Here is a 27,219-nt window from a genome sequence, read left to right as displayed (position 1 = left end):
AGCATACAGTCTGCATAATATACCTACATACACTTTTATGTATGTTTAAAACTGGGCTTGGAAGCTTTATTCAGATGGACTTATCACCACGGTAGGTGCTTTCAGGAATCAAATCCGAACAACTTGAAAAGGCTGCGAAGCTTGCCAAAAGCAACGGAGCTTCGCTGAGAAGCCAGGAGCCAGGCGCAGGCTGCAGCACCTCTTACAGGACAAGCTGTTCAGTGCCTTCATCTGCTGCTCTGCCTGCGTTTGCTATAAGGATATGATAAGCAGAACCCCCCACACCTCTCCCTCATATTGTGACTAAAACAAACTGCTTCGGTTTGTTTTCCCCAGCCACACCGATACGAGTTAAGGACTCTTTATTTTGTCCTGTAAACCAGCTTTTCCTTTTGCACCGGTAAAGCACTAAAAACATTGATTCATTCCGGTGTGACCAAGCATTAGCAGCCTGAAGCAACCTGAGGGGGAGAAACTAATCAAGTGTGGTTGGGAGGGTGGATTTCGGTTTGGGGTTTTTCTTGCCTGTTTGTGTTCTGCTGGTTGCGGAGTAAACATAGGGATACCTCTTTCCCTTCCCCCAGAAATCCAGTTTATTAGCAGCAGTTTTCTATTTGGGCACAGGAATCCCCAACCTTGTTTCTGTGCCTGTTTGCACGGGGACTTTTTGCCCAGATTTAGCTTTGTGGTGTGGGGGGGGCTGATGGCGCTCGGCGCTGGTTGATCCTGGTGTGTTCTGCAGCTGCACCCTCGGCGTGACGTGCCAGGGCTTTCCCAGGTAGCTGGTCCGGCAGCACCTACCTAGAAGGGATGAAATGACGAAATGAACAAGCTCTCCTTCCCTGCACGTTCCTCGGAACGGAGAGGGGAGACCGTTTACTTTCCATCCCGTAGGTATTGAGTTCAAACAGTCGAATGGACTAGCGCTGTCGATGTGCGCTTGATCTGTTTTCAGACCCGTTTAACTCTTACTCCACGGAAGTGTGTGTCAAAAGGAGTTGTGTGGTTTTTTTTTTTTTAAAGGCAGTAATGATGCGGGTAGCCCATAGTGCTGCTGAAATGAAATCAGGCATTACGTGGGGTTATTGGTGAGAAATGGGAATTGAGGAAAAGGCAGCAGCAGCATCCTTGTAGGGGGGTGGGTGGGAAGGATGCTGAGAAGGGTCTGTGGTGAGCCTGGGCATGGTGACCATGTGGAAATGCAGCCGCTGTTATACTTCTGTTTCTTTCTGAGGCAGGGCAATTTTGGGACCCCTGAGACTTAAAAATTACTTTAAAAAAAAAAAAAATTAGGGACTGAGCGAAAGTATGATACTTCATTGGTTTTTGCTTTATAGATGTACCTCTTCTGTATTTTTTAACAGTTATTATCCCTGATAGGGGGAGGAGGGGGTCTTTTGTGCATCCTGAGTGTGTAAAGGACAGCCTAATAGGAGAGAGTCTAATAGGATTTTGATGGGTTGAAGGGGAAAAAAAAGTGTGTAGGGGGGACAGAGAAAGGAGGGTGCATGTAAAAAATGCTGAAACTGTGGGCTTCCCCCCACTTTTTCCCCTAAGTACTTAGTATTGTTTCAAGTATGTGGAGAGCTTTTAGGTCACGGGTGTTGATGGGTGTCCATGGGCGTGCTTTGTGTGCTGACATACAGGAGATTGTGTCCAGGGAGTGCTAAGGTGGCTTCTGGTACCTTACCCGTTTCATGTTGCTTCACCTTTTCTGTCTCTGCACACACATACTTGTTCCGCACGCTGTGTGCCCGAGGTGCTCGTGTCCCCCGGGCTGGGGGCTGCGTGCCTCAACGCCCCCAGCCTGTGTCTGTCAGCGCGTTTATGGTCAGCAGCAGTGGCTTGAGGTGACTGAACCCAGGTGCCTACAGAGCACCTGAAAAGTAAATTCTTGCCCAATAGTTGATTACGGCCACCTCAGAAAGCAGTGAAAGTCTGTTTGCTTTCCAAATAAAAGGCATTTGGGGCATCTTTGAAAAAGGGAAACAAGTGGGAATATCTCTTCCCATGCTGTGAACTATAGATAGCTTTCAGGAACCTTCAAGTGCTACAGAGCATAAGCATCATTTGCCAAGACTTTTTTTCAGTTGACAGCTATTTGCAATGCCTAGCTGGGGTGGATGGGATGAAATAAGAAACCTGCTTCCAGTGGGGAAGGTGCGGACACAAGGCTTCTGTGAGTCACCTAGATGAGAGATGCTGGCAGTGTTTTACTAAGGATTTATTAAAACTTTAGGTGATCCATTTATTAAGTTGAACTCTTGTAGTGTAAAATACCTCTGTGGAATTTGAAACGACTGTTTCTGGTCTTACGTGCCTGGTGTGACTGCAAGTAGTTCTCTAAAGTAGCAAAACTGAGAGAATTAAGAACAAAGCACCCTCTGCGGGCTCGTGCTGCCTGGGGTGTGATAGCCATGGGAGCTTTGCTTGCACCGAGCTGAAGAGAGCGGGGTTAGGAGGAAGATGGGAAGCACCCGAAATCGCTGACGTTGTCAGAGATGAAGGGTATTTCCAGGAAGGTGCCTCCGTGCTTCTCGTTCCTTTCCCTGTTTCTCCTGTGGAGTTTTGTTCCTGTGCTTTCTGAAGTCAGAGCCCATCCTCGTGGAGGCAGCTGCCTCTAGTAAATTCAGCGTGACCCCCTTTGTCCCTCGCTCCTTGCTCTCTACGCTCACGTTCGGTTTGGGCTGTTTCTGGAGGAAGCCGAGTGCCGATGCCCCTCGGGTTCCCGTGCAGGGAGGAGCAGCCCGCCCTGCGGCAGCCGCACGGGTTGGTGCAGCACAGCTCTGGTCCCGGGGGGCTTGCGCTGGCCCCGGGAGGGCAGCGTGGGTCTCGGACACACCTCTGCTGCTTTAATCTGCTCCTTCTTCCTGGGAAAAGGGCAGCGGGGGAGAGGGATTACCTAGAAGTACACAAAGCTCGGAGCCTTAACCACGTGGATTTTTTCGTGGGAGCCGATAGTAACCGAAGTGGGGAAGTCTCAGAGGTGCCTGTGAGCTTTTATTTAATGCTGGTGTAACTCCTCTGACCACGCAGAGCTCCGTTTCCGTTCCCCCCCCCGTTGCTAGTGGTGCTGTAGCAGTAACGCGGACGCTTTTAAACCTGTCACGTGCACCCACAACCACCGGGCTGAAATCTCGTGCGCTGGGCAAGGAGCTACAATCGCTCGTGGTGCGGCCAGGCGTCTGCTTGTGGTGTCCATAGCCCCAGAGGAAGGGGCTCCCGTAGCCACCCTGGTGTTTTTAAAGCGACCTTTCAGCGTCGTACAATAGGTGTCTCACTATTGCCACAAATCGAGGTGCACGGCAGCGCTGTGCCCGCTCTGCTTCCCATTCCCTTTCGCTCTCTGCGAGCGGGGTGGAGGAGCCAGCAATTTAAGGTGGCGTTTCTTCCGTGCTTCTCCCCCTTCCTCCTCCTCCCTTTCGGGATACCCACGTTATTTCTGTGCCCCAAGTGCCGCTTGGCAGAGTTTTAAACTGCATCGGAAGCTTTTGTCCTTCGATGCCGTGCGGAAAGCAAGAAAACCCCAGAAGCGTGGTTTTAGGTCCTTTATAGCTCAGCAGGCAGAGAGACAGCTTCCCAAGTCTCTGGTCCATCCTTTGGGTGCTGAGTGGGCAGGGAGATGCCCGGGCTTCCCTTCCCAAGGGAAATGCAGGGTGTGCAGAGCTGGGGCGTGCACAGGACGTGTCCTGTTCCTGTCCCCGAGCTCCCAGCCCCTTCAGCGAGTGGCACCGCTGGCTGCGCAGCCCTCATGAATGTTAATGGGCATCTACGAGGGACTGCCGGCGTGACACCATTCGAGGCGCCCTGAATAGCGCATTGACTGCCAATTCTGTGCTTTGGGATTTTTCGGCATTACGCTTTCCCAGTGTTTGTAAGGTTGAATGAACCACCGCCGCCCCTGCCCCCCCCCCCTTTTTTTTTGTTCCATTTCGGGACCAAACTTTCAAGCTTCAGGTTGCTGCGTGAGATTACCCCGAAGTGTCAGAGAAGTGTATCACTAATCTAGGGTAGCTGTTTCGTAGCGGTTTCTCCAGCTGAGATTCCAGCGTAAGGAAGTTTTTTGCAACTCTTTTCCCCTCTCTCTCACCGTGGAGCAGCTCCTGCCTCTGCTTTATTGAAAACGACAGCTTAAAAGGGGTTGTGCGATCTGGGTTTGTGCCTATTTATATGATTGTGATCAAGTACTGAAATAAGCTCTTGCCTGAGAGGGGCTGAGAGCAGCCAGCAAGTGCCACACCACCGAGACCTGGAGAAAGCACGTTTCTTGTGGGATCTCCCAGGCACCGGAGCATTTGGGGTAAAATCTACCCAGAAAGGGAAATTTGGGCAAAGCAGCTTTGTGAGCAGGGAGCTGGAGCTGCACCCTGAGCGAAGTCTTTGGAGGAGAGCGCTTCGAGATGTAAAAACCACTCCCTGCAGGGCTGCGTGTGTGGGTGGCGGTGCGAAGGGAAGGAAGGAGTGTGTTTTAAAAGGAGCCGAGGGGGAAAACGAAAGCTTTTGGGTTTATTGCTAGACAGGAACGTCTCAAACTTGTTCCGTCACAGGACTCTACTGGCCTGTGTACGACTAACACGCTTCTGGCATAGAAGGCCCTTAAAACGTGCGGGGTTTCTTCTGGGAGAGGTCAGCATTGAGCAATTGAAGCACCAAGGAAAACGTGGCTGAACAAGAGACTCCTGTTTGTGCTCTTCTGGTGACCCAAAACGTGTTTGTGGCCCTGGAAGCGCTGTCGCTCCGTGCCGTCCCCTCTCCGGGCCCAACGGAGCCAGGCAGCAGTACCTGGGCCCAGCTGAAGCCCAGTTAATCTGCACATTCCTGCGAGTCCCGAGGGGTTTGCGGCATCTCCGGCATTTATTTGTTCTCTCCCTTTGGGGGAAGGGAGCAGACAAAGGACTTGGCTGTGAAGGCAGCCAGCACGCTGCCAGGCTCTGCAGTAGCATTTCGAAGTGGAGATTTTGTTTGCTAGATAAGTGAAAACCGATATAAATTTGGGGTGAAAAATACAATCAATTTGCTGATTCTTCCCTCCCTCCCTTTGCCCTCCAACCAGAGACAAAGTATCAGACGTGTTAAAATATAGCCTGTTGTTAGGCTAATGGGGAGCTTAGCATCAGAGTAAATGTATTTATTAAGCTCCTAATCCTTTCCTTAAAGGCTGTGGCATCCTAAAGGATCTTGACGAATAAAAATTAAATAAAAAATAATAAAAAAATCTAGTAGGTGGAAGAGAACCCAGTATAGATGCAAGGAATTACCCGTTTATAATGGGGAGAGTTGGGTACTGAAGGCCCTAAAGCTGAAAGAGAAATAGTCCTCAAAAAGTAGAGACTCCATGAAATATAGCGGCTGTCAAACGTGGAGCAAGTGCTCCTGTAACAGCTCTTTGGGCTTGCAATGGTTTTGACCTGACATTCCCCCTGGCGGTCTGTTTCTTTTGTTTTGTTGTGTGCTTGGTTTTGCCTCTCTTAGTAGAAAATACTTAAACATGGACACTGCCATGTATAGTCTACCTTATAATGTGTTTTTCCCTGTTTTTTAACTGTGTTCTTTGATTTATTTGCAGGAGTCGGAAACTTCAGATCAGAAACATCCCACCACACTTGCAGTGGGAGGTAGGAAATTACTTTAAAAATTAAGACGTTCGTGTTTAAAATGGTGTTTCTGTTTCTCTCTTCACCCCCAAGATTCTTCCCCTTCCCCCACCTTTCACTTGCTGTGCACACACCACCCATTCTTTTCTGGGGAAAAATCCTTTGGAAGAGGGAACAATAGAGCCTTCTAAGCAATTCAGATAACTGCCTTCATTTCTGTGCTCCGAGTTAACCATAAAAAATGTTGAAATGGATTCTTTGGTGAACGCTGACTTCCTGATGCAGTCACTCGCTTTGACTGAAAGCTTGTCCATTTCAGACCTTGCTGGTGTATGGGCTCAGTAATCTTAAGATTTAAAGATTTAAGTCTTCAGATTTAAATACTTGGCCAAAACCTTTACAAAAGCAGACAATTAATACAGATCTATTTTTTTCTTTGATTCCCTCCCCCCCCCCCCCAATCTTTTGTTTCTCTTCAGTGAGTGGCATTACAGCAAATTATTTGTTCGTGTTATTACGGTTATGGACTCTCCCCAATATGTTGTGTACTTGTTGTTAATGCTCTGCAAAATGGTGTTATTTTTACATTAAGTGGGCTACTGTGAGAACAGATAATTTTCTTCTTTTATACCTTGTATGTGTTTAAAACATTGGCTTACCACTACTAAGATGTGAAAACATCCTTTCACCTGAGGGAGCTTGGTGGGCAGAGGGATTGAGGTTAAAGTGCTGGTAGTGTTCTCCTCTTGGTCTACCTACTTCATCCAACTTTGTCTGCTGCTACCTCTTCATTTACACTCCGATTGTCTCCTAGCTTAGAAGAAAGATGGAGACATTACTTGTCCAATCTAGGCTGTTAAACCAGATGATTTCTGCAGGGTAGCAGCAAACACCACCTTTCTCGCTGCTGATGTCTGTCCTTCTGGCGTGTGTTGTCAGCATAAGCGTTTCTGCTGCACTTGCTGAACCTTTCTGCTCCCCTCAGTTGAGCCATATCCATTTGATACATTTTTATTTGAAATTCATAGCCACTTTTTTTGTCGTGCCCTTGGCACCAGCTATTAACTCCTTGGGAAGAGGAGTAATAGAAATGGTTGAGGGTGACTGGTTTGAGGATTAGTTTATTTTTTTGATATAAACCTCAAGTAGCCTCTGAGGGCTTGGGGTAGGAGCGAGTATCAGAGCAGGGTCATACGGTTCAGAAAAAGGGGAATAAATGATGTAAGCTCAGGGCAAAGAACATCAAAAGGTGTTCACCTGCTGGGCCCTTCTTACATGTATGTATCTGTTAGTGCTAGTGTGTTACAGGTTTCTATCCTGATTTCGCTCTGCTTCCTGATTTGTAATTTTTCCCTTTCCTTGTCTATTGCTACAGTTTTTGTGGTGACCTCTGGTTCCACTGCAGGGATGGTCCCTCTGCTCCACCTATTCAAAACACTAACTTCCTAAAGTTACAAGGCAAGAGTTAAGATTATCCATCCTGACACCACCCTGACTGTGCCCAGGTGTCCTGAAGTTGCTTGTGCAGGCCTGGGCCTTTGTCTGGGCGCAGAATTTAGAGGGATCAGGCCCCAGGATAACCTGTACAGTGCTTTTGCATTTCCCAATGACATCGGGGCTGCTTGCCAAGTACAGGTTGTCCGCAAACTTCCTGAAGTTTGGCTTTGTAAATGCTGGAGGTCTGTTCTGCACTCAGAAGGTAAGTTCACAGGTTCTCTAAGAAGTACTGCTGACAAAATAGGGCAGATGGTGATTAAGTTCATCAGAGGATTGCCTTATGTCAAGCTTTCCTTGGGTTCTGGTACCTTTTGGTGCTGAAGGACCTTGCCAAAACTTCTCTTGAGCACTGTAAGAAAGCTTTGGGTGGTTCCTCCTAAAAGCGAGTCTTTCTTGCAGCCAGTTACTTGGTAGGGAGTGTAAGTTTGTACCTACAGAGAGGGGCTTACATTGGAGTAACATTCTTGCCGAATGTTTTCTGAGAGGGTGGTGTGTGTGTGTGTGTGTGTGGCAGCTGGAGCAATTTCACTTCGTAAATTGTTTCTTATAGTCCTTCTGTGCCAATCTGCTTGCTTCATCACTCCTTTGTTAATTGCTTGAATCAAGACTGACTTCTTCTAATGGGTGTGAACTCCTTAAAGCCAAGCTAGAAACAACCAATGAGAGAGGTCTCTGGGTTAGTTTGGTCAGTCACCACTAAACATACAGGAGGGCTGAAATACAAAACACGCTCATTACCCTGCAACAACTTTCTTTTTGTGGTGACATAGGGATATGTGAAATGGACTGAAGAAAGAGTAATGTTTTGGGGAGAATTTGTTCTAGTGTAATCATTGCTATGAAGGTTACCTTGTCATTCTGTGCAGAGGCATTGGCTTAAGCTCTACTGAATTATGTCTTGTTTTGCTCTTTGTAGAAGACAAACATGGAAAGCCTACAGCTGTGGTCCTAGCAGTCATGGTGTGTGCCTTCAGTTCAGTGCCTCCTGGCTCTGCTTGCTGCCTGCTTGTCATGCAGTGCTATCTGAGTCCTGGGCTTTGTAGGACTGGAACCAGCGAGGCTCTGTGAGCACACAACAGAGGGATCCTTGACTTACACCCAAAAAAGGATCTTCCACAAAACTACTTAAGATAAGGAGGACACCCCTAGTGTTCTCAAATGCAGCTCCTTGGGCCCAGAGAAAGCAGGTTCTTACCTGGGGTCTGGAGTAGTAGTGAGGGTGCTGGTCTTGTGTAAGAGAGAAAACACTGAACTTTAGTGTTAGGGAAAGCTTGTCTTCCCTTTGGAAGAGAGTGATTATCCTGAAGACTCACACGAGACTTTATTTGACCCATAAAATTATTCCAAAGAGAAAATAGTGCATGTAAATGGCCAGGGAGTAACAAGCATTTATTAATAAGACTCTTCATAAACCAGGTGCACAAATTCCTAGATTAACTATGCATTTTTCTGGATGTCTTTTTGGAGAAAAGCGTGCCAGCTAGTTTTCTCCTATGGAGAGGTTGAACTAGTTCCTGAATAAAATACTTTTACAGCCAGGCATAGCAAGTGGATTTGTGTTCATTCCTTCTGTGTAACGTTAGGTTTGCTGTGTACTTATCAGACCGTTGTGGTGTAAGTAAAAGAGGTAAGATAACCCTTTTAGACCAAGTTCAGAGTGAAGTGGCAGAAGAAAGGCAGATAATGACCTGCTGTAATCTGATGAGTTGCTACATTTAAACAAGACCACAGCATTTTACCCTGAAGAGTTTGTTCTTAAAGTGCAGCTATAAAAGATAATATTCTGATGTACTTCAAGGCATTTAAGGTTAAATTTGTACAAAACTAGCCTGGTAATTAATTTGAACTTCAAAAGAGGATTTTTGGCAAGGTTCTGCAAGTTTCTGTACCTGGGGATTGGATATTTTTGGACTCTTTGCCCAGCCATGGAAGACTGGAGGTGGAGGGAAGGCAGCATCTGCGTGAACTAAATTGAGTGCTTGCCCTAGACTGAGGCTGGAGTATGGACTGCGGTCTGTGAGCACGTTCTCTACTCATCCAGAAGGTCACTTGCATTTTCCCCTTCCCTCACTGGCCTTTTTGGGTTTGAGGACTCTGGCTCAACACCTGTGTTCCATAAAAGCACGATCTTCTCTGGATACATCTTCCTTTTATTCTGCTCGCATATGAAGTGCATAGAGAAGTTACTTGACCAATCTAGTAATCTGAAGGACATGTGCATTAACAGATTTTATTTTTGAAATAAAGCAAAGTTTCACTTGTTGAGATTGTTTGGAGGAGTAAAACCACAATTAGTGCACATCTTTTAGTGACAGTGGGCGGGTATAATTTTTTTCCACTTTTTTCTCCTTACTTATCAAATACAAAGTCCAGATTGGATGCTAAGAATTGAGGCAAGAGGAGTCGTTGCCATACTGCCTTTTCCTGTTCTCCACACATACCATCTTGTCTCTCTCATTGGAGACAAACACCCTGGCTTTATAGTCTGCAGAAAACTTAAAAGCTATGTTACCCTTTCCTGAACTGTGTTCTCTTGCACAATAATGTACTGTTTTGAGTCTTAATTTGTAATCGCAACTTCTATCTTAGCTTGTGAGCATTCGGTGCTGGAGGTGTATTTACAAGACAATGATATGCCTTCCAGAAAGAGGTCTAGGTGTGGAGATTTAAAACTGAAGTACCCAGACTTTGTTCCTGACGGGTTCAACATGATGGGAGTCCAAGTAGGGTTCTCTTCCCGAGAAGGAACTATTACGTGAACTCTTTAAAGCATTTTAAAACTAGCTTTTTCAGCGTAGAAGATGCTTCAAGAAATTTACTTTCCAAATATTTTTTCCATGTTTAGTGAATTGAGAGCTAGAGAACAGATTTTCAGAACACAGATGGTGTAAGAAGCAGCACTTGCTGGCTCAGCGGGAAGGTAGCTGTTGAAGAGTTCTCACTTATCTTCTGCAGGCTTATTTCCTTATCGGTTTGTTTGGAGCAGATAAACAGATACAGTGTTGATGAACTCTGTAATAAAAAAAGGTAGACTAAAAGCCCAGCCTGTGGAGTGTGAACCTGTTGAGTGAGCGGAGAAGCAAGGAAAACATTGTGAGTGTGTATTTCTAGCCTTGCTGTGAGACTTGCAGGTTGCTTTTGGGGATAGGAACATGTGGGAAGGGAGGTCTGAGTTAACTCCTCCAAAGGTAAAGGTTTGTTACTAACCATGGTTTGCTTTTCCTCGCTCTTCCACGGAAACGAAAAAACAGTCTCTTAGCTCTGTTGAGACCTCTGATGCTTTCGATTCTCTCTGCAGAAGTAGTAACGGAGAAGGATTTCTGGATGAGAGTTGCAGTGTGAGTACACGTTCTGCATTGAGATTTGGCAGCGCAAGAAGAGTGGAGATGGCACAAACCTATTTGCATATACTGTAAGACAGCGTTCAGCTTCTGGAAAAGAAGTGAGACTGATTGTGATTGGGAGGAAAAGTTAGTATATCTTACAGTGCATATCACTACTTCTCCTGGTGATCTGTAGTAGTTATTACTTGGATCAAAACTGCTGAGCTGTGTCAAGCTTTTCGGTTTGCTTTTTTTGGTGCGTGGTGGCTTTTTTAGTTCTGTGATTTTGTCATAGAAATACAGTGTAAAAACTAATTTTTGCTGAACGGTACCTGCTCGTGACGCAGCTTATTCTAGATTACCAAGGATATGAAGAATGGATAGGTGAGGAACTTAACATGTTGTAAGAAAAAAGGAAAAACATGGAACCATTGCAATTAAGAATGAATAAGAATTATACGAAGCAGATACTTCTCATAAAGCAAGACGTAAAGGGAAGGTGCAGGAATGAGCTGAGCTACACGAAGAATCAACAGTAAAGAGGTTTAAAATATATGAAATATGATCTTTTACCTCAAGCCTTCTCCAAGCATCCGAGCCATAAAAATAATACATAGCTATAAAAATGCTAGTAGAATGCTAAGCACGCACGAATAACTTTTATCTGCTGCTGCTGTCTAGGTGCAGCAATCTCTGGTAGGGATCCTTGTTTTCCGTTCCCTCCTCAGCATGCTCCATCAGGCACTAAGCTGTGTATCTCTTGCCTGTTGCTACTAGTCCTGCTCTGTGGGAAAATGGAGAATGCGTTATTCTGTTCTCTGCAGCAGTCTTTTACATGCCTGGAGGTCTGTAATGTGCAGAGAGGGGTGAGGAGAGTTGAAGCTCTTTCAGCCTCTTCTCAGGATTCCTGTTCCTAGGCAATCTATTGTTCTTGTGACAGTCTTCAGGAGATGTCCCGTGAAGTTTCTCCAGAGTAGCTTCTGTACGTTAAGATCACTTTGAGTTCTTGCTTTGTCCTCTGTTATATTTGCACTCCATTTCAGCCTTATGTTGTCTTCAGATTTAATACACATACACCTGATACAACACTGGGTGTGGAAATGAAACAGCTTTCTAGTTGGACAGCAGACTGGTAATGACTTATCTGATTACAAGGTCAACTACTCACCTGCTGTTGTAGTGTTGGTATTTATCTTGGAGTCTGCTGTGGGGTGACAATGTCGAGAGCCTTCTGAAAAGCTCTGTGGCTCGTCTCGTGTGTGTGTAGATTAATTCTGTTATAACATGAAGCTAGAAAGATTTACCAAGAATTACACATTCAAACAAATGTTGATCATGATATTGGTCATCGCCTATTTGCTTTTCCTCTTCGTATTACGCTTTTGTTTTAAATAATGTGACCTAGTTTCCACCTTCTTCCCTGCTTCTTGTGATCTGTTCATGTACCACATGCTCTTGTTCCTGTGCCATTTTGGAGGGCACCACTGGCAGCCTGTCCAGTGGCTCCTCTAAATAGGCGTTCACAGCTGCGTTGTCTCCCCAGCTGACGCCTGAGATACTGAACTCCATTGCCTGTCACCTTTGTGCTTTGGATGGTTCAGCCACATTGCAAAAAGCTTCATCCAAGTGATGGATCTTGCTTTTCTTAGTGGTGGTGTAATCACCACCCTGCGGGATTCTGCATCGAGGAAGCCAATTTAGCCAGGACTTTGTGTAACCTAACTGCAGGGGAGTAACTGTAACCGAACTGGTGCAGGGGAGAACACGGGCAGAAGGGGATGGGACCAGTGGTGCTTATTCTTGTTGTATTTGGGGAGGGGAGGAGGGGGAAGCTCCCTCCCCAAGATTGATGGGACTTTTAAGGCAGGTTGTCCGTGTTGTTTGTAGTAATGGTTGAAGTTTTGGGTCTGTGGTTCTCATGGTTAAAGGTTCACCAGCCCTGCTCCCTCCCAGGGTGAGAGCCCACAGCCGGCCAGGTCTGTGCCCTCCACCAGCAGCCCCTAGGACGTGATGCACAGCCCCTGGCTGCCTGCTGGTCCTGCATCTGTACCTCTGCAACGCAGGGGCTTTGCTCTCCTGCCAAAAGGAAAAGAGAAGATGGTCTTCCCTCGTTTCTGCTACCTGACCAGGGCCCCACAGTTTGCTTTAACTGTTCTGCCTGAGCTGTGCACATTTCCTATCCTCTAGCAGGGCTTAGCAGCAGGTGAGGCAACCTGATACAGGGAAGTGCCCGCCTCTGCGGCAGACCACCCGGCTCAGCACTTAAGTCAACATACAGGCTTACGCTGGTGGGTTTTAATTGCCTGGCTTAATTACGGGGGGCGATATTTACAGGTATATGTGAGGTAATAAACACCTTTTGCAGGTGTTTAAAATGCAGGGTGTGGGAGCGAAGGTCTCTGGGTAAGCACGTAATGAGCATATTTCTCACTTGAAGTGACTTATTCATGCAAGTGTTCACTATAGGAGCGCTGATAATTTGCTTGGAGTTGTAATCAAGGGGAAAGATACAGGGAAAGTCTTCTACTCTTAAAAGTGGACTCCAGATTTCTGCTCAGAATACCCAACTTTTTTACGTAAATAAGACCCTGATTTATTTTTTATAGTTGATAGTGATGCTCCTGTCAAACATCTGCCCCCATGTTAGAGTTAATGTTCCAGCTGCTGCTACTGGAGATGCATTGCTGCGCTTTTATTATACTTCTAAGGTTAGAAAACTAGTGTTTTTTTTCTAATTTGTATTGCTTGTGTAAGAAATAAAGAAGTTCCAGGTGAGGTCAGGGCTCTGCTCTGCAAAAATCTGTTTTTGTGCCCAATTTTGATCTTATAGGGTACAGGAAGGAATAACTTATGATCCCTCAACTTGCCAGAAATATTCTAGTACTTAAAACAGTTGTTAGTGTGCAAGAATTCTGGCAATGTCACCATAGGATTGCTTGGCAGCGTTAGAACAGGGTATTGTTCCCAAGCCTAGAATAATATGGTTACTTGTGTATTGGGTTTTTTTGGACGCTTATTTCGTTATGTTTAGTATATGGAACTAACAGTGATTCCAAAAACTTGAGAAGCCTAAAAATACACACAGCTTGCTTGGCTCAAAGCATTTCTTGTGAAACCAACCATCAGCTTTTACCTTTCTAGAACTGCAAATAAAAAGCATAGAAGCATAGAATGGTTTGCCTTGGAAAGGACCCTGAAGATCCACCCCTCCTGCCATGGGCAAGGACACCTTTCACTAGATCAGGTTGTCCCTGTGAAGCTGTTTGTTCAAAGGCTCAGTTGCCAAAGTCTTGCATCTCTTAGCTATAATTTTCACTAAAGGAGTCACTTTAATCATTGTGCAACCTCTTGATCCAGCGTTGCGATGTGCAATGTGTACTTTCATGGAATTACAAAACCGTTCAGGTTGGAAGGGACCCCTGGAGGTTTGTAGTTCAACTTTCTGCTCAAAGCAAGGCCTGTATTGAGTTCAGACTGTTGCGTTTAGGGTTTTATCCAGTCTTGGAAACCTGAAGGAATGGAGTCTGCACAACCCTTGTGAGCAACCTGTTCCAAGGGTCAATGTTTGTCTTAAAGTTGTTTTCCTTACAGCCAGCAAAGACCTCTCCTGTGTAAATTTCTGCTTTCTCTTGTCCCATCCTGCATTTCTGTGAAGAGCTTGGCTCCGTCTTCTCAGTGCTCTCTGGAGCAGCCTGCTGTGATGTCCCCCTCAAAGCCCTCTCTCCTCTGGGTTGAACAAGCTTTCTTCCCTCAGCCTTTCCTCACTGGCCAAGTGCTCCAGCCCTGAGCCATCTTAGAGGCCCTCTACTTGTTTCAGGTTATCAACATTGTTCTGTATTAAAGGTCTGAAAATTGGATGCCCGACTTAAGTGTTGTCATCCCTCGTTATTCAGCATTCGTTTACTTCCCTCCACCCACTGCCCGTCCTCTGTTGATACAGCCCAGGTTGCTGTTGATCTTTGATGCAATGGGCTCATGTTCAACTCGCTGTCCATGAAAACCCCACGTGCTCTTTCCAGCAGATCTGCTCTCCAACCAGGCAGTCCAACGCCCGGGGGGTTCCTTTCCCAGTGCAGGGTTTTGCATTTGTCCTCGTTAAATCCCACCAGATCCCAGCTGGCCTGTTTCTCTGGCCTCTGTGGGTCCCTCTGGGTGGCAGCCCGGCCTTCCAGCATGTTGCCTCTTCCCCTCAACTTGATTTCGTTCCCAAACCTGAGGAGGGTGTGCTGTAACACCACCTCCGGGGCACTGATAAAAAAGTTAAGGGCAGGTCCAGGGACAAACCACTTGGTGTTGGCCTCCAGGCAGAGTGCTGTCCCGTGGGCCCGACTGTCCCCTGGGCCTGACTGTCTCGCCAGTTACCAGCTATAGTGCTGTTGCTGTTGGGCCTGGAAATTCTGCAAGTCTCTCGCTTGCGTGCATGAGAGGGAAATGTCTGAATTGTACCGCAGCTCTGCAGATACAACTGAAGTTGCATGCCATGGTTGGCTAAATTGCCTTAAACCTAAGGATGAGTTAACCTGTTCTTAACTTCACATGTAATTGTGTGAAGCTGGGACTCTAGCAGCATAAAAAGCAAACTGCCAAGGGATCGCTTGGTAAAAATTGTAGCTTCTGAAAACCATCTCCATTTTAAATGCATCTTCAGTTTGGGAAGTTGTAAGGAAAGTCCCAAAGTATGTTTCCTGACCTTTGAAAGAATACACCTTTTAAAGATGTGTTCTCATCTCTATCAAAGCTATTGACACAGCCTTTCTGTGTCTTTGGCATGTAAACTTAGTCTCTCCTAATTAATTATTTGTGTTGTCTGTGATGTTCAATCTTGTTCACTTTAGTTTTTGTATGTGAAATGAGGAACCAGTAGCTCCTAGCAGTGCTGGATCTTCTGTAAGAGTGCTGGCAGGGTGTTGGGAGTGCAGCCCAAAAAATTCCAGGTGGAATTAGATGTCAGTATCTTTTTGTTTTGGAAGTGCATATACAGCTGCTGACAAAGCTATGTGCTTCTTATAAACAAAGATGTCCTTTAAGTTTTGTAAAATTAACATGATTAAGAAACTATTGTTCTGCTTCTGGAGAAGTTCCCAAGTCATTTCAGGTACCTGCTTTGACAGAAGATGTAAGTAGCCGGGATCATCTCTTAAGAATTGCCGGTTTTATAATTTAAGAATTGAAGGACTCCCACAAATGACTTGTTCTTTAGGCAACAACAGAAGTGTTATGAGCTCTTGTTGATGGTAGACAAAGAAACAGAAAAATGTTCAAGTGTCCTCAATGATTATTTTTTTTAATCCACTTAGAGTTCGTGCATAAAGAACGTGAAAAGAGTAACGCTGGGTTAGATGAAAGGTGTATGAGTAGTCCTATACCCAGTTTCTGCTGTGCCCTGGGAGGAGTACAGGAATAAAGGCAAGGATGTGGTGGTGATCCTTTACACTCTCCTGGCTTTTGGTGTTTTGCAGCCCTGGAACTTAAAAAGCCAGAAATAGTGCATTTGGGGTTGCAAAATTCATCTAGAGCTTCTGTGAACGCGTTCTTGAACTAATGCAAATATTCAGCATCCACAGTATACTGCGGTGAAGAGTTGCATGGTTTAAGGGCATGTTGCAGGGAGAACCATCTCCTCTTGCTTGCTTTGAACTTCTGCTGGCTAGTCTCACCTGCCTCCGAGCTCCTGTATTGGAAGAAAGAATGGGTAGTACTAGATTAATGAAATTTTCTCCCTCTCTACTTCCCTTATTATTTTAAGGACCTTTATTTCTCAACCAGTTCTTTTCCAGGCTGTGAAGAGCGGTAGCCTGTGTAGTTGTCTTCGCGTTGAAGCTGGTCCCTATCTTTTGATTATCGTCATCCCATTCTTGGAAATTCTATTTTGAGTTGAGGGACTGAATCTGCAGCCAGTTTTGTCATTCATTTAAAGTTATTTCACTTTATGAAGGTATTTGCTTTCAGAGACTGCTGTGTATGCCTTGGGTTTTGCTCCTTAAAAAGGAAAAAAAAACCTGCAGTGGAGCTGGTGGAAAGTTAATCAGTGGAATGGGGATTGCTGCTTTTGTCTCAAGAGAGCAACAGACTTAAATTTTTTTTATGACAGTCATGGGAAAAATCTACATTATCAGTAGTGCAGATCCTCTTCTGGGCTTGCCGCTGGTTGCCAGGAAATGTTACATTCGAATCATATGTGTACCACATGTTGACCTAACTTTATGCAACTTGCTCTTGCGTAGAGGGAGGGAAACAAAACGTGCTTATTTCCAAGGGGCCAACCAGTTTCAGCCCTCTGCATTGCGCACGTAATGGTAGCAAGCACATCCCTCCTCACACACACACCTAGGGGTGAAAGGTTTTCTTTTCTTGATTGAGGAGGTGGAAAGTGGCTCTCGGGCTACTTCTATGGAGACCAAGTCTGCTGGCACTCCTGCAGAAGCTGTCTGGCTGCTGCCAGCTCTGCAAGCCTACTGCTTCATTGCCTCTGCGTCCCCTTTCTGCTCCTTCCTCAGTGACTTTTAGCTGTGGTCTCTAATTTGGACACCCAAGACTGAGCCCCCATCCGTGTCTCTTACAGCTCCTACTTGCTTTCATCTAGTAGTACTGAAAGTCTTGGGTTATTCCTTGGTCATGTGCAGGGAAAAAAAAAACACAACACAAGCTCAGCTGCGGAGCCTCCTGCAGAAAGAGGGAGATGGGTATGATCGAGGCAAGCAATGAGGCTGCCGTGCCAAGCAAGGGAAAATGCCATGGGCTTATGGAAAGGTGAGAAATGCCAACACAATCTGCCCTGCAGCTGCATAATGCCATCTCGTACGGCAGCTGGTGATCAGTGCAAGAGTCTGGATGCCCTGGTGAGCCAGGCACTTGCTGCTGGGTTGAGGATGTGAAGAACAGCTCGGAGATCTTTGAGACCTAGCTGGATGTCAACTGAGGCAAAGCTTGCTGAGCAGGGGGAAGGGAGATCAAGTTGTGTTAATGCATTTCCTTTTTTAAGTTTTCTTGTTATTTTGAAGCCTGAAGCTCCCTCTGATCCTGTGTCTCAAACTGGTAGCCAAGTGCATGTGGGCAGGGAAGGAAGGGAATGTAACTTGAAATAGCTCCCTTATTTTCAGCTGCTTTGGAAGTCGTGGCAATCAAAGAGGGGGTTGTGACTAAAAGCCATCAAAACCACTTCCAAGCACATGCGTTTTTGTGGAGCAAATGAGCAGAATTTTTAGAATATAATGCGAACAGGAAAACACTATGAAGACTATAGCTCACCATTAACTTGAGGGGAAGGAAGGTATATTAAAACTATCATTGTAAACAGCCTTCTTGTTCTAAAGTTCCCTTTTTTCCTAATAAGGGACTGAGTGCACGTGTAATTCTTGGGACACCTTTTATTGGGTGTTGGGTTTTTCTTGGTTGCTTTTAGTTAATAGAATCAGGCTGTTACATGAATAGTAGATAGCTATTCATGCAACACTTTCACTTATTCACTCACACTGAACTCACAGTTCCTCAGTGTGAGCAGCAACCAGGAGGCCAACCTCAACTATGTACTCTGAAGTGGAGGCTTATAATGTGCCAGTGGCCTCTAGGTTGGTGTTCCTTAGTCCTTTGTTACACTGGATGTGCAGTAAGTGTATAGTGTGTATCTGTGCGTATATATCTGTAATCTTCATCTGTCTGCGTAGAGCAGTCATTGACCTTTTAGGATGTGGTCGATGTGGTCTTAGTTGTGCATCTGTTGTTGATGTTCACGTGTGCTAGCGTCTCTGTACAAATTCAGCAGGCTGTTGGTATGCAAGACACTCACAACCTACGTTCTCAGCACATCTTCTCTTTGGCATGTTGTATTCTAGTAACTCTTCCTCTATCCAAATGTGTAGAAGTCTACAGGAACCATTCATGTGAGCTTGCAAAAAAAGGATGCTTATTACATCCTGACCCCAAAATTTGTCGGGAGAGAACCTCACATTTCGTCAGCTCAGGAGCGGAGACAAAAGCCCGGTGGTGCTGCTCAATGTTAGAGAAGTGTCCATGGCTTCCACCGCTTTTCTACGTGACTTAATTCTTGGTCTGTGCTGATGTCAAGTGATGCCTTCGTGCTTTGTAGAAATGTGTGTTCTGGTGACTTATGAAAGTAATTTTAGTTTTTGTGAAACAGATCTTTCAAAGTGGTGCCCTTACCTGACTAACAAAATATGTTACCCTGCTTCCATGTGGGGGTGTGGTTTTATTTACAAAACAGATAAGGGTACTAAAACAAAGCATTGCATAGAATATGTCAGCTGTGGTCTTACAGCTTCCCTTAGTTGTGAGGCACTGACATGCTTGCCCTTTGAGCTTTGGTGTTTAGAGTCAGCAGGCAATTCTCCTCTCCATCATGTTGTGAAGCTGCTCTCTGCTGCAAAAGCCAAAGCAGGAACAGCTGATTTCCTTCTCACAGTAGGAATACCTGATTTTCTGAGATCAGGTGTAACTGAATTTGTGTACCTGCATGTCAACAGTTCCCATTACCTTGACAAACCCAACCTGCCTAATGGCCACCCCTCAGTTTGATTGTTCACGTTCCCATTGTAAAACCTGCACTAATTTCCCTGCCATTCAGACGATTATAGCGTTAATGCAGCTTCCCAGAGGTGAGCCAAGCATGCGGTCATTGAGACTGTAACGTGCAAGGGATGTCGGAGCTGCAGTCTCCAGTATCTTTGGGAGGCACTGCCTGTTGTGCATTGTTCTCCATCCTTCCACGTAGTACTTGCTTCCGAGTTTTATGGGATGTAAAAGAATTGCCCTGTTTTGTGTAGCTCGATGTTGGATATCTGACTTCTGCTTGACAAAGAAGGTACAATGCTATTTATTCTTTTTGCACTTTTGTTGCAGCAAGACCGGCTGTTTTATTAGTTGATGAAGACACATTAGTTGGTGAAGGCAGCAGAGCCCTGAGGTTAGGGAGAGTGCTCTGCAAGTCTCCAGCTTGTGTGCTTCCTCTGGCACTCCTACAAGCTTGCTGCTGGCAATGCCAGGCTGCTGCCCTGGGCAGAGGAGGAAAAGGTCCCTGATGGCAGAGCACAGCAGGGCCTGCTACTCCCCTGCCCTGGGTGCTGCTGCTCCTGACAGCAGCGTTCAAGCACCTTGCTCTGGGAAGCACCAAGTGGACATGCATGCATTCCCCTGGCCCTGTGGTCACAGCCAGGAGCACTTGTGCATATCTCCAGGTATTGCTAAGGCTTTTTAAAAACTGTTTTTAATAAACATGAATGCCACTGGGTCAAACGTATAAATGAACAGGCACAGAGCTGCTGACTTACAGCAGAATGTGCCTCCTCTTAGAGAAGTGGATGGTGCAGGTTGTGTGAAATGGTGGGAAAAGTAAAGCTAGACAGCTTTCTGTGCAGATGTGGTCATAAAATAGATTGTTTGGGCAGTGAGCGACTTGTAGACTGGGCGCTGTCACTGATGGAGTGACAAATCTTGTAGCTGCAGTGACATGTGACGCTTTTGCTCTTTGAATTTCCCATTTTGGTGGCAGTAAATTCAACCAGAAGTGATCAACAGCTGCTGCACCATCACTAGAATTACTTTCTAGCGTGTATGTGGTAGAAAATGTTATCTCCAGCCTCCTTATAGCTAACTGAATTCAGGTGGCTGGGTGTGGGACAGAGGGAACTTCCTTTTTTGCAAGTAATAGAAAAACTAGCCTGCAGTTGCAGTGGGAATTTTTCAATGACTAATGATGCAGCCAGTGCATAAAACGTAGGAGTGGGCAGCCCAACTCTTCTGTCAGAGAACTGAGTGCGTGCATGAGGAAAACCCTTCTGAAACAAACAAAAAAAACAACCAACCAACCCCAAAACCTACCAACTCTGTCGCACGTTGGCGTTTTTTGCTGTTCCTTCTGCTCATGGCAAATGCATGTTAGCTGCACAGGTGAAGTTTGTGGAAGTGCTGAAAAAGAAATATTTCTCCTGACTTTTAAAAGAAATCTCTTATAGTCTAATTGGAGCAGATAAAGGTACCAAGTTACTTCATCATGATTTTCTCCTCGTTCAGGCAATAGTAACTTCATAATCAAGTGAAGGATAATTTTAATAATGAGTTTTAGGACAGTGATACCATCAAATTTAAATTGTGTCTAACAAGTTAATTGTAGATACTATATTAGTTTGGCTTTTTGTTTTTGACATCTTAAGCTTGGCAAAAGAAAACTGTAGATTATAAAAAGACTGAAAATTCAAGTCTCCAGATGAGTTCCAACATCTCATGTACATATATTTAAAGCTTAAATAATAATAATAATAATAAGCTTTTAAATAGGCATTCCTAGGCAGTTTGATTCCAGCTGAACAGTTCAGGGGGATTTCTATAAATCAGCAAAAGAAACCTTTATCATGAGACAAATCCCAAATTTTGTCTGTAAAGAATAATACCAAAAAAGGCGAACAAAAAACCACCCGTGTTTGTCTTTAAGCCTACTAATATGTTTCCATAACGTTATCTGAAACGATTGTTTGTCCATGAATTATTCCCTCATCCCAAGCCCCTGCTCTCTTCCTTGCAAAGTATTTGCTATTTACCAGTTCAGTTTCTCTTCGAGATGAACAAAGTGAGAGCCAAATAACAAGCCTGCATTAGCTTACCTGTTCTGACCTTTTTGATGTTGATGCTAGCAGAAAAGCAAGTGTAGGTTAAACACATGGTCCTGTAGTGTGCTTAAGTTTGTTTTCCAGCAGGCAGTTTGACCTACGGCTTCTAGGCTTTCAAATTTCCACTGGAAGTCTTGGGTGAGATGTCATACTTGAAGGCTTTCTCTCCCAAAATAAAACTCTTTCCAGCCTGTGAGCCAAGGGTCCTGTCCTCCTTTGCACATAAGTATGCTTTTTAATTGCTGTTTTGCTTCCACTTCACCTCGGTGGTGGTGGAAGCTGCTTTCTTGTTTGTCTTCTAGACACTGCAGTGATGTGGCAGCATCCTTATGCTGAATCGCCTTGACACTAGGGAGCACCCTGAGGTTTGTAGGACGTGCTGCCCTGGGGCTCTTGCTTCCATCAGTGGTTGTGGCAGGTCTGGGGGCAGAGGGCATCTTTTCTCCTCACCCTCATTGCCAGGGACCAGTGGTCATCTCATGGGAGAAGACTGCTTGTTAGCTTGAAGGAAAGAGCTTTGGATTGGTGTGTGGACTTCTATGCATCAGGATATTGCAAGAACTAGGTGGTCTCCAAATCTGGTGGCAGACAGCTGGAGGACACAGGCACTGCTACCATACCCACAGAGCTTGAAAATAGGTGCCACGTATTCACCTGGAGTAGAGGGGGGAATCTTAAACCTACTATTTGTTGGGGAATTAGTGTCCCGGACTATATAGTTGTGAGTCTTTATTCCACAAAAATAAGTTAGTTTTTCATTGTCAGATGGCTTTGGTCTCTTTCCTCTCGTTCTATTAAGAACATAACTTGAAATGGTTTTAAAAACACTGTAGTTGTTGGTGCTGGTGGATTTTTTATGTCTACAGTGTTGCAAATATTTCCTTAAACTTAACTACTACTTCACTATTATTATTCATGGATGCTTTCTATGAATTCAGTATAAAATTCCTGCCTCTATTTCAGTTTAAGAAAAACAAACAGGTATTTTAATTGGGCTATATACAAAAAATATTTTCTGTATAACCAGAACTGCAAGGAAACTTTATGTTGTGCTGATCAAAGGAGGTACTCTTAGTCCGAAGGCTTTATATTCCATGCTAACCCACAACAGGAGTCTTTGCACATTTGATAAATGTCAGCCCGTACATCAGCTGCACGTGAGATCCTTACAGGACAATTTACGGCTTTTTATCTACCAAAACTAATTCTTGGTATGTTGTGGTTGTTCTGTGAGGAAAGCTACAACCCACCCAGCATCTAGCCTTCATCAACTGCTTGTGGCGCGTTAAGAATGCGAAAAATGTACACTTCTGAAGAAATAAATAATAGAGGAGGGAAGTGATCGTTAGTAAGCCTTACGTCTGCTAGCTCCCTGTCCAATGCTATGGCTAGCAACTTATAGTGCCCTACGGTTTTAGAAAAATAACCTTCCCTCCAGAATGCAGTGGATACCACCACTACACGTGCTCCCTACAGACCTGATTGTGGATCACAGCCTTCTGCAAACTGTTTTTGGAATCAAATTCTGGTGGGATTTCTTTCAGTTCTGCAGCTTTCTTCTCGGTACAGAAAAAGCAGGAGCAATACCATCCTTGTTGAGGCTGCTCAAGGTCTGGCTTACCTTGTTGCGCTCGTAAAGCTGCTTCTCTCGCAGCACTGGATGTGGTGCTGCTTAACTACCCCTCAGCTGGTCATAACGAAATTTTAATGATCAATGTGGTGCATGATGCTTGTGCTTCAAGGTATGGGGATCACTTCTGGTCTGCTTGAAGAGTGGTGACTTGTGCTAACACATTCGCTTTTCTCTGTTATTTTTGCAAGCATTTTAATTCATCTTGTAGCTGCCTCTTGCATGCTTTCGGTGGCTTTGGCGTATCTGACAGCGTATCTTGCTGGAGCGTTGCTTTTCATTTCCTTCTGAGGGTGATCCAGATGTAGCAGTGCTGTCTAAGGGAATCCTTCTTGAATCCAATTGCAGCCATTAGGGGGTCCTCAAGTGTGGTCTTCACTCTGCTCCACTGCCCAAGCTGTTGTCTCCTGTGTTTTGTGTCTCTTAGGCAGTCTGCCCCATCACACATCCTCAGGAAGGAGGGAAGAGTTTTATTCCTAGGGAAGAAGAGACAAAAAGTTGGAGAGGAACTGTAAGAGCCTGAAACACATGGCTTCTTCCTTTCACTTTTCTTGGGATGCAAGATATATACAGTAGCTTTGGAGTATACATGGACTTTATATTTGTTTTTATTCTTAATGGTTAATTAATCAAAATGGTCACTGAATACTGCGAGGACCGGCTCCACCACCAAAATACCTGACCCACAGAGCAGGCACTCTGTAGGCTGCAGATGCTGCTGTGCGCTTGCACTGAGGTGGTATGACCCACGTTAAGATCCACGTGAACTCTTTTGGGATTATTAAATAGTTGTTTGAATGACCTTTGCTTGTTAACGTGCACCCTGTGAAAAGGGCAGCGAGATATTTTGGTGGTTTCAGTGGAATTTGATGTGTGTGAGTGCAAGGCTCTCCATAAGGAAAGGTGTTTGCCGTTGTGGGTTCCACGTTTGGTTCAGGTGAGGATCACGCTCTTTAAATATTCCTGCAGCGCGTTGCTCATCCAGAGATCCGTGGCTGTGTCCCCTGTTGCCCGTGAGGAGCTCACTTTGTGTTTTGTAGCTCTTCACACTGGAGGACGCCTGCCTTCCTCGCGGCGCAGCCTGGGACGCTTCATTAGCGGCATCGCCCACGCTGTTCTGGGGGAGGACGGGCAGGAGGCTCGCTCCAGGCCTGGCTGCGGTCGGCGGGGCTGGCCGGGGCGTAGCCGTGTGGTTTCCATCCTGCAGGAGCCCTCAGCGAGGCGGGGAGGAGGCTCCGGGGCTTCGAGCGAGGCCGGGAGCCATTCCTCGAGTGCGGACGCCGCGTTTTGTGCGATCTGGGTTGGGCTCCTGCCCACTTGGCCACGCTCCTCCCTCCCTCCGCCACGGCCCAAAATAAACACTGCAGAAATTGTGCGTCCCTCAAACAAGCAATCAGGGAAAATTGCTGCGCTTCCACTAAGATTAAGAATAGTCCAAGCGGGCAGGAGGCTGGCTTCGCCTGGAGCTCGTTCTAATGAAGTCTCTGCTGCCCCATGAAGGCGTGGAAGGAATAAGAAATGACACAACCTACAAAAACTTTACCACTAATTGCTTTTTATGTTCTGCTGCTCTGCCACGTTCGCTTGGTCGCTGGCCATTTACGTTGGTAGAAAGCCCCTCTGGTAGAGAAGAAAACCTTGTGTGGGCAATGTAGAAGGCAGTAAGCTTTTGCTGTGAGGTGGAAAACAAAACCAGCCCTCTATGATAAATGCACTTTAGTGTTTTAATTAGCGAGCAAGTTTAAAATCGAAACGAAATCAGTGGATTTCTGTGTGGTGCTAATTAGGTTAAGGGGGAAAACAGTTTGTATTGGAAATGTGTGGAGTTCCTTTTTATGAAGTCTAGTTTACTGTGTGAATAATTCCTTATAAAAATAGCCAGTGATTTAAGAGGTGACTCATTAATGGTTTAAAAGCAGTTGAGTAAAAAATGATACTTGGTCGTGTGTATGAGAGCTATTTTGGGTCTTTCTTTTTTTTTTTTCAAAAGTAGTTTTGGGAGTTGCTTTCAGTGGACTCCTTCTAACCATCCTCTACAGCTTAGCTGGGACTGCCTACCTCGTGTTTTCTTTGCTGCCGCCTTAAAGGCAGATGGGAATGCTGATGTCAGGACTGTGAAGCTCTTCACACAGAAAGCATGGGCAGACGTGCGGCTTAAAGGCAGCGCGAGAATGAAGTGTGTTCTGGTAACTTTTTTGTTATTCCTTACAATACTACACCATGTCGTCTTACTGCACTGAAGTCAGGATTAACAATTGGCTTCTAACTGATGTCATCTCAGTGAGAGAAGTTGTTGGCTTGGCTGACTTAATGAGTGTAGTTTTCCCTCCCTTTGTTTCAGCGTTCCTTGGCTGACCAGCTGTACGGAGGGAAAATTTTCTTGAACGCTGGTAGAACCTTTAACGAAAAGAAAAGATTCATTCAGCTGTCACAAAGATAGAGAAAAAGCATGGCGTTAAAGCTCTGCGTCTTCTCCTGCGTTTGCTGTAATACCAGTTATTCAGTGTCAGGCTTCTCTTTTTGATTATCTATATGAATCGCTGCTTCGTTTGCCATTTTACTGAGAGTATTGGACTCACAAGCAGTATGTATATCTCCTAAAATATATTTTTCATCTTGCATTGGTATAGGAACTGAGTTCAATCGAGTTTTTATCAATGTCCTCAAATTTCAGAGATGTGTCGCTACTTGGCCGTTCCTCTCCAAAGGCTTGTCAGTGCATGGAGTTGTAGGAAAAGCAATGGAGGCTGGGTTCTGCACTCGAGCATCGTTTCTCTTAGGGAGTTTCTCTTAGGGAGCTTCTCTTAGGAATGTTGTTGTCTTTATATCTTCCTATTAGCAAAAACTTAATTCTAGAGGTAGGCAAGCATTTAGGCTGGGCTTAAAGTAATGGGAATTCCAAGTTCAGTGATTCATGGGTGGCTTTAAATCGGCGTGCTTTTCTCAGCCTTCCCTCTTCATGTGTATATAATCGGGTCTTGAAATCGACACAGCTTTTGCATTTTTTAAAAATGTGAAACGTCTGTCAGAACCTCTGAGTATTCACACACACACAACTTTCAGAAGATTTCCAATAAATTGTTAAAGCATTAACTAAAGTTTTAAAATTAAATTCATTGTATAACATCATGTAATATTTTACTGATGTTGGTTTATAAACACAGGACCATGAATTATAAGCAAGATAGTGACTTGTTGGAAACTGTCTGTAACACTTGCCACGCAGCTTTAGCAGATGTCATCGGAAAGTTGATGCATTTTAATACAGAGACAGGTGGTCCTTTTAAATGAATATTTGCTTTCTAGCTAAATTAATCCAAAATTAAAAATTTGCTTTTTAAATTAATTTTGAGGCAAAGTAGGCAAGTGACAACTTTGATAACCTTGATTCTTTCAACTTTATGCAACTTCTCACATTTTTTTGTACCTTCTTCCTGCCTTTCCTCTTTGCTGCTGCTTTTCTTCCCCAAATCCCAGCTGTTCTCCTGCGACCCCATCCCAGCAGAGCGCGGCACTGACAGACTCGCTCCTCTGTGTCCTGCCCCTGTGCAAGCCCAGCTGGGGAGGGCAGGCTTTGCTGCTGGGAGGCTGGAGCTGAGGGCGAAGGTGGCCTGGGGTGGGGTGGTTTGTGCGTTGCGTGACTTGGGGGGCAAATGGCAAGGCTAACCAAAAGCAATGCAAGAGACGAAGGGTGTAGGTCGCTGCGCGGAAAAGCAATGAGGAACTGTTCGGGCTTGGATGGCAGGTTACCTGTGCCCCTCACCTGTGGGCGGCAGGTTTTCTCAGTGTGTTTTTTTCAGCAGAAACACATCCTAAAAGTTGAGTTAACCGCAGCTGCGTGAATGCTCACAAAACAGCCACGCTGGACTTTGTTGAGGTGTAACCTATGATTTGCACAGATGACCTGAGTAACGGCACAGGAGAACTGTTACGTCTAGATGTCTCGGGAGAGGACCTGCAGTACGAGGATTAAGCCTACACCCCATCTTGTTTAAACAGGCACAGAAATATCTTGTAACTTGGAACTGGTTTTTTTATTTTTTTCTGTTTTCTGTCATTCTTTTAGTAGCGTGTTCTGTGTAACACATTCTCTACAAGCAAGTGTTGAAACTGAGATGCTGTTTGGCAAACATCTGTTCCTATGGAAAATTAGTGGGATTTATATTGCTCTGCAGCTTATTTTTTAATGCAGCCAAAAGGAGATGCAAATATCTCCACTTCTTTCCTCCAGTTGTGCTTGTAAGCTTGCTTTGCTGGCAATGGTAATTCTACACACACATTCCCTTGCTGTCCTTATTTCCTGTCCTAAGAAGAGCCCAGTACACAGAGTTGCACCAGACAAGGCCATACAAAGCTGATAAGCAGCACTGTTCTGGTAGCTCTCTAGAGCCAGGTCTGTCCACATCTCATGCTGTCCAAGCCCTGCTTTCCAAACTGTTTGTGGTTGACTGTCTTTTTCCACGGTTTCTGGGTGTATGGCACTGGATGTAGTCTTTGCAGGTGCCTGCTATTTGGGTCTCAGTTGTGTTGTGACCATGCTGACCAGCACACAACAC

The 27,219-nt window shown here is 45.2% G+C and overlaps 1 protein-coding gene across 2 annotated transcripts in view; it reads left to right on the top strand.

The window, feature by feature from the left end:
* IGF2BP3 (insulin like growth factor 2 mRNA binding protein 3) overlaps positions 1–27,219 on the top strand; it is a 109,991-nt gene that overhangs the window by 18,275 nt on the left and 64,497 nt on the right. For both annotated transcript variants that reach the window (XM_040546706.1, XM_040546707.1), the window contains exon 4: positions 5,567–5,615. In XM_040546706.1, coding sequence (XP_040402640.1) covers positions 5,567–5,615 — 49 coding nt within the window. The remainder of the gene's footprint in view (positions 1–5,566; positions 5,616–27,219) is intronic.

The sequence above is a fragment of the Cygnus olor genome, chromosome 2, assembly GCF_009769625.2.
Source record: "Cygnus olor isolate bCygOlo1 chromosome 2, bCygOlo1.pri.v2, whole genome shotgun sequence".
NCBI lineage: Eukaryota > Metazoa > Chordata > Aves > Anseriformes > Anatidae > Cygnus > Cygnus olor.
The sequence above is the reverse complement of the archived record's forward strand: the minus strand, read 5'-3'. Positions and strand labels throughout refer to the sequence as shown.